The following is a 7,500-nucleotide window of genomic DNA, read 5'->3' on the forward strand; positions in this document are numbered from 1 at the left end:
AATTCATGGAACTTATCAGTGGAATATCTGTCCTGTAGATGGAGCAACACTTTTACCAATTCAACACCGACATCTTCAAGTTCATCTAATCCAGCACAAATGACCTTTTCAACATTTTTCAAGGCTGCCTCAGTCTTAGAAGGATCTTCAGAAGAAACAAGACCTTCAATACAATCCCGTAAATATTTGGGAGACCTAGACACACCATCAGCATCATCTTCCTCATTCAAGTCATAAGGAAGAAGCTTGTCATCATCATCATCATCAATATCATCATCAACAACAGTATTTGAAATGTTCTTAGCAGTAAAACCAGCTTTATGTTCTGTGGTTGAAGTTCCATTACATGTAGCTCCATGTAGCGGTGTTACAGTATTTTCCACATCATTACCAGGTTTTTTTCTTTCTTTTCCAGTGTAATTCCCTCCAAATGATCCTTTAGCTAAAGACTTCAACAGTTTGGTTTCATCATCTTCAGCATATTCAAATGACAGTTTCTCTCCATTAGGTTCAAGACTGGAAGTGACACATTCAGCTACCACCATTCCTAAACATCGCACCTTCTCCAAAGGACTCTCTAAGTGGCTTTGCACCCCTACCAACAGCTTAGAAAGGATTGCATGTCTGTGTGTTTGCTTTTCCTCTGCATTCAACTGGCCAAATGAAAGAACAGCTGCGCAAGTAATATAAAAATGCTGATCATATGTTGTATGTTTGATGGCACTTTTATCACTCCAGACATCAAAAATCGTGAGAACCATTTCCAGCAATAAATGTCGTAGCTTGCAACCTGACAAATACCCAACAATATTGACTAAAATGTTGATGTTAGAATATGATCTCATCAAGACAAACTTTGTAGTCAGCAAATACTTTAATTTTGAGTTTGTAACTACAGAGTTACCAAACAGCTTCCCGATTATTGTCGGACTGCTTGCCAACTGAAGAAGTCCTTCTGCAACATGTTCCATGGTGTTGTCTGGAATACCGACAATTAGTTGTCCACAAATTCTAGTCCACAATGGACTTTTTCCTGACCAAGTCTCTAATGCAGGTAACAAAATAGAAAATGTCTTTGTTGCTTGTCCTACCATGCAGAGCCTACCAAGCAGTTCACCAAGAAACCTTAAAGAGCAGTCATACGACATTGAAAGGTTTTCATGCAACTTTTCCAAGGCTACAAGAATTTGACCAGCAACCACTTTGAAGTAAGGCTCGGGATAAAACAAAGAAGTGCATTTCAGCTTCATCTTGTTTGCCACTCTCTGTGGGAAGGAAACAATTAGCGTGTTGAGTTGCCCCCATAATTTACTCTCAAAGACGGTTTGGCTGAATTTTTGATGGTCACTTGCCAAATTCCAAGACACTCGACACTGCTGGACAAATATGTCAACCAATCTTCCTTCAGCAAAGAATTTTTCAAGCAAACAGACTACCACTTTGGTGCTCTTTTGGTTGGTGTTCTGTTTAGAAAGTGCACCGCCCAAAGCAAGCAGACAATCATGAGAAGGACCTCGAAGGAAGAACACGTCGAAGAGGTCCTTTTTCTGGTCCTCGGTAAGATTACCGTAAAAGCTAGTCATCGGTGAGGAAAGAAGGAAATCAGCGAATCGTATAAAGTGATTGTTTACAAATTCAGTCTTCAGCACGGGTCGTTTGTTTAGCGGAACTTTGAAGGGTTGAAGAGAACCTCGCAGAAAAAGTTCGGCTACGTCATTCAATGGTTCGATCACCTCGATCGAGGTAGAAGCACTCGCAAGAACGTTTTGGTGTTCACGAACAAATCGTCGTACTTCACCTGGTACATCACTCCCAAAATCCGCCTCCATTTTGAGAAAGTTGGCAAGTGCTCAACGTGTTCTGTTTGCTCTGTTTACGATTAGTCTCACGTGCATACAACACCCGGCAATAATTATGTTGATATCTGTGCACATGTAACGCAAAGGACATTGCTTTTTTGCAACCTCGTTCCCAGGGTCCTCTCTCTCGAGGACCCTGGGAACGAGGTCGATTGATTTGCTGAGGTGACAGTACCTTGACAGTACCTGGTGAGAAGGGCAGTTCTAAAAATATTGATGGATCTGAGAAGAGGATCTGTGGTATGTGGATTGTTAGCCTGCCAGCAGGCTCTCCAAGGGACTGGATTGTGAGCTCCAACTCATGAAGTCATTGGCTCCTGTCACTCACAATAGTTTATTTATATGGAGGTTGAAGTGGGGAAGGGGGAGAGGTTGACTCACATATAAAGGTACAGTTGGCAGATGAAACCTTCGTAGATTTTTAAACATAACTTAACTGAGGAACCACTTGAAATAATTTGACTATATATAGTGATTTGGTTTTTCTCTGTTGACACCCTTCATACGTTTGGGCCAGGCCTGCACACGGACTCTCCATTAGACTGCTCACAGTCCCTTCTGAATCAGTCAAACCACCCACTTTGGTCACGCAAGCGAGCCGAGAGGAGAATGGTGGTTGATATCTTTGCTCAATCACCATCATCCCCTCAGCTCACTTGGGTGACCAAAGCAGCGGTTCAACTAACTCAGAAGGGACTGCGAGCAGTGTAGCTCTCCATGCATCAAATGGCACACAGTCAACAGAGTCTCTGAGTATGAGAACGTACATAATCCTTTATTATTGTATACCTCTCAATTACACAAGACGTAAGCCTAATTTATTTGTAAATTATTTCACTTATGTTCTGAAATTCATGCATGTGATATTTGCAGCTATCAACTGTTTACTGTTATATGACAATGTCACAGCTACATCTGTAATCTAAGGATGGTTTCCACTTGACAGAACTGACCACCAAAACCAGGCATTTGGAAGGACTAAATCTACAACGCCTTCAAATAAACACACTTGGAGAATGCTATATACTCCCTCAGAAGAATGTGAGGGATTCTCATGCAAGTGTTCCTTCACATTTTTGCATTTTCTTTGTTTGGTCTGGCCGGCCAGTTTTGGCAAAAGGAAAGCCCCCTACACTTTTACAAAAGATTACTCTCCTATTCATGGAACACCTGTACAAATATATACTGTATCAGACAGTATCACAAACCTTGATAACATTATTTAAAATCAAACGTACCTTAAATTTAATTTTGTAAAATCAATAACATTGCAATACTTTGTACTGACAATATCTCCAATTCATGCGTACGGCAATAAAGGGGTTTTTCAAAATTCTTTAAATTACTGTATTCTTTCTATTACACTACACTCTTTTATTATTCATTCCTCCCAATGAAGACTACAGGTGGATAAAGGAAAATCACAAATATAAGTACTTTGTACCATGTTCAAGTCCATTGAATTACAACACTGGCAGTCAAATGTTCCATAACTTTTCAATACTTTTCCCAGAGAACATCTCCAGTACTTTGTACTGTGCTTGAGCCCTTTGAAAAAACATTGATGGGTAACGCTACATTTCTATTGGTATGCATTACCATTTTTCATTGCAAGTGCCAAATCTACCTGTACTGCAGACACAGGTGAAAGCTAATTCATGTACAAGAAATTATTCAACACACTAATTACAATTAATGTTCATTTTTACGATGACGACCATGTGGAACGATGTCTGATGAAGACAATGACAAGGATTATGAGGGCAATGGGAATGGTTAGGGTTGTAGCAAGGGTGTCCAAAGTGACAATAAGGAGTTTAGGAAATGACCACAGCTACAGCAATGCCACAAAACAAGAATATCATTGTTTAAAATCATTGGTTAAAAGAGGAAAACAAAATCGTTGTGCAGCACACATTTTATTGTGTACTCTGCAGAGTTGGAAGCAGCGTTGGCGCAGTGGTAAGAGCACTCGCCTCCCACCAATGTGGCCCAGGTTCGATTCCCAGACCCAATGCCATAAGTGGGTTGGGTTTGTATTGGTTCTCTAATCTGCTCCGAGGGTTTTCTCTGGGTCCTCTTGTTTCCCTCTTCAGCAAAAACCAGCATACAACTGATTCCAGCTGGCTGTAAGCTGTGCTCCAAGGTACCACATGGACTGTACAGGGGCAGCCAGGGGCGCCTTAGTATGCTTTCGGTTTGACCTTATTGAGCTGCATTGTTGCTGTATTTGCGGCAGCAATTGGCTGTGACAATTATTATTATCATTATCATCATTAATATGAACGTGAAAATGCCAAATTTAAAGATTTAATGGCGCATGAGCATGCAAATGAGAATCTTGCATTCTATATTTTTACTCAGAAACCACTGGTACAAATATAACTTTAGGATAATTCTGCCACATTGCACAAGGTGGAAGAGAAGAAATAACCACAAAAGACTTAGGATTGTGTGAAGTTATGTAGATCTTAAAGTTCCTAATAATACAAGAGGACTTGTTGCCATATTATCACTGCTCATATCACGTTGGCTAAAATATAATAATAAAAATTACCAGAGTTACTCAAATGTTATCTCAAAAAGCCATGCTGAATGTAAATAAGGAAATTAACTTATCTATGAAAAGTCCTCTTGCCTAACTTAACCCATTCACCCCTAAACCATACTTAGTATTTTACTCTTTCTAACACCAGACGATTTTACTCGTCAATGGGGAACCCCCAGGAGTCAATGGGTTAACTTCAAAAGAAGACAATGCCAAAAAGATACAACGTGATAGTTCCTGTACGACACTCAGTCAAACCTGGTGTAGTTGAAGAAAATTAGCACCAGTTTAAGCTCCACTTGCTGAAAGGAACAGTGAGGGATGTCTGACGAAGCCATTTCCACAGCATTGCCTTGTCATCCTAGAAGTGTGTTATGTTAGTATTATTGTTTCAGGTCCCATGGCGATTATCACAAAAGAGGTCCTCAACCTCACCTGCTCTAACACGAAAAGCACAACTGAGGATTACTGAATAATGTAAAATAATATATAGTTGTCCTGTGTGTGCGTGCAAATTCATCCTCCTAAATTACAAAGAAATGATCCTTCTTTGGGATCTCCACTTTAGAACAGGCCCTAGTTGTTCAAAGGGTGGATAGCGCTATCCATTGGATAAATCATTATCCACTGGATAAGTGATTTATCTCTTCACCTTTTGAACAACCGAAGCCTGGTTTGCCTGTGGTAAACACTATGCGATGGAAAAGACAGCCAACTAAGGAGCACATCCTTTTTTTGTACTAGGTTGCAAAGTTCTTGGTATGCTTTCTATAAATCATAGACGGCTTCACTGCATTTGGTTCTCCCAGACGATATTTCTTCATATCCTTGGCTTTCTGATACCAGGAGTAGGGACAAAGCATATTCGCAAATTCTTCTTTGAATTCTTTACTCCAATACCCCAACAAAAGAGCGAACGACGCCGGAAAACAATAGGTCATGATTTCAGTCAAGCCGTCGGCAACTTCGTGAACACCTTCTGCATTGCTGTTATCTAACAGAAGAAAAATGCACCTCGGGATCCAGAAAATAACAAAACTTAGGGTGATTCGAACCACTATTTTCGACCAAGTTGATTCTTTTGAAATCGAAGGAAAATCAGCGTAGTCGAGATTCTTCATTTTCCTTCCACGTACGTCCACTGTGTGAATGTGACCAACGGCAGTTTTCATAACTTTCCACTGCAACATTAACATGAAGATAGTCGGGGTGAGAACCTCAATCGAGACGAAAACGTAAACGTAGATCGTTGAGTAGGTCTTGCTCAATTTGCAGTCCATTGATTTCGTGGAATCGTTGTCAAATTTTGCGAATAGGAAAGTGACAAGAATAGCGATGCTCCAACATACCGCAATAAAACAGAATATCCGACAATTGGTGAGAAATTTATGATACCATTTGTACCTGGAGATCGACAAATATCTATCGAAACTCATGGCTGCTAATGTGTACACGGTGACGGTACAGAAAAGTACAAAGAAACTTCCGTATGCCTCACACAGTTCAGGGTTGGCGAACCAAGTGTTTTTGTCCAAGAAGCTCATGACACGAAGGGGCATAACGACTCCAGCCATCAACAGATTTCCTATCGAAAGGCTTAAGATGTAAAAGTGCGTTCTAAAGCGGAGACTCTTGCTTTTTGCGACAGCCGCGAGAATCAGAAGGTTACCGAATGCTGTGAAGAAGATCAAGATGGCAAACGCGACTCCGTTTATCAACTCCCCAAGAGGTACACTATCCTCAATGTTAACGTCTCTATCGCCTTTTGCAGTGGAGTATTGCATAGATACCATTGTTGCCGAAACCGTGGTATCAAACGGAACCACAAAGAGGGCTGAAATGGCAGTCTTAATAACAAACGCGTACAACAGCAGTTTCAGAGATGTCACGTTATCTGCCCACTGTCCGCGTCAAACAGATCACAGGATTGCCTTTGGCTCAGAGATATCGCAAGGAAGAGTCTTTCCTTTCCCTCAGAAATGCAGTTCTCTTCTCGTCCACTTCGATATTTCTTGTCCACGGTCAATTAAACTGGGTTGACTTTTCAGTGACTTTCGTTTCAGTTCCGAATACGTTTGATTTCGACCGGTTAAACGCATGATCCACATTGTGTGTATCCACATTTCCATAGTGACTGCGCATTGAGTGGCTCACGAGAACAAAAGATTTTTGTTTCTTTGTCAATGCGTATTACTTAAAATTTTCGCCCTGTGGACCGAATAATTTATGCAAATAGGAGGTTACCTGAGGGCGGAGGTTTCTAGCGCGCAGCTGCAGGGCTGTAAGCTCTATTTACTTCTATTTACCAGCCGCTGTAAATGAGCCAGCGCTCACTCCCGAAATCACCGAACTCGATCATAAACTCGATCCAGCCTACTGCAGGGCTGACGTAGTGGTGAGAGCACGTGCCTCAAGGTTCGATTCCTAGATTCGGCGTCATATATGCATATGAGGGTTGAATTTGTTGGTTCTCTAGTCTGCTCCGAGAGGTTTTTTTCCGGGTACTCCGGTTTCCCCCTCTCCTCAAAAACCAACATTTGATTTGATTTGCGTTGATTTCAGTTTACAGTGTCCGCAATTAGTGCTCCAGCGCTGGAAGACAAGACACTTTTAAAATAAATTTCCTTTCATCATCGAAAAAATACGTATTTTCATTCATTTCACAGAGTCAATATTTTATAGCATCTGTTTTGAACAATACAGAGCTTGTAAGACTGGAATGCTTTTGAGCTACGGACGTTCAACCAGAAGTGATTTAATTAAGCCTGGTTTACACGACAATCTTTTTGGCTGTGCCTTTCAAAATATTAGCTTTATCAAGAGTCCATTCCCCGTGAGTTTGACCCAAATTGGCCTAGTCCCTATAACCTTCAGGAAAGTGCCTATACCAGGTTCTGCGGGAAAATAAACAATTCACCAAATCGGCTGACTCAATGTGATAGATTCTTACTCTTGGATGATGGACTCTTGGCTTTACATCGTATGTTCCTTCAATGTTCAACCAGCCTTGCACCTTTTGGTTTTTATAGCTGGAGGTGAGCAGTTTTCCTCTTTAACTTGTCAGGGACGGAACTAGGGGGAGGGTGCAGGGTG

At 41.1% G+C, this 7,500-nt stretch overlaps 2 protein-coding genes across 2 annotated transcripts in view; both read right to left on the reverse strand.

The window, feature by feature from the left end:
- LOC138058912 (telomere length regulation protein TEL2 homolog) overlaps positions 1-1,942 on the reverse strand; it is a 4,922-nt gene extending 2,980 nt beyond the window's left edge. The window contains exon 1 of the mRNA XM_068904365.1: positions 1-1,942. This exon is cut by the window's left edge and continues 2,980 nt beyond it. Within this exon, the coding sequence (XP_068760466.1) occupies positions 1-1,829 (1,829 nt within the window). The 5' untranslated portion in view covers positions 1,830-1,942.
- A 668-nt stretch (positions 1,943-2,610) lies between these two features.
- On the reverse strand, positions 2,611-6,622 carry LOC138058913 (D(1B) dopamine receptor-like). The gene has a single exon (XM_068904366.1). It carries the CDS (start codon positions 6,198-6,200, stop codon positions 5,148-5,150), a length of 1,053 nt encoding a protein of 350 aa, XP_068760467.1. The 5' UTR covers positions 6,201-6,622; the 3' UTR covers positions 2,611-5,147.
- Between the last annotated feature and the right edge of the window lie 878 nt (positions 6,623-7,500).

This window comes from Montipora capricornis, chromosome 8 (genome assembly GCF_036669925.1).
Source record: "Montipora capricornis isolate CH-2021 chromosome 8, ASM3666992v2, whole genome shotgun sequence".
In the NCBI taxonomy this organism is placed as follows: Eukaryota; Metazoa; Cnidaria; class Anthozoa; order Scleractinia; family Acroporidae; genus Montipora; species Montipora capricornis.

Excerpts from the sequence above, each read along its gene's own strand:
- LOC138058913 (XM_068904366.1), bottom strand. The coding sequence starts at position 6,200 with ATGGTATCTATGCAATACTCCACTGCAAAAGGCGATAGAGACGTTAAC.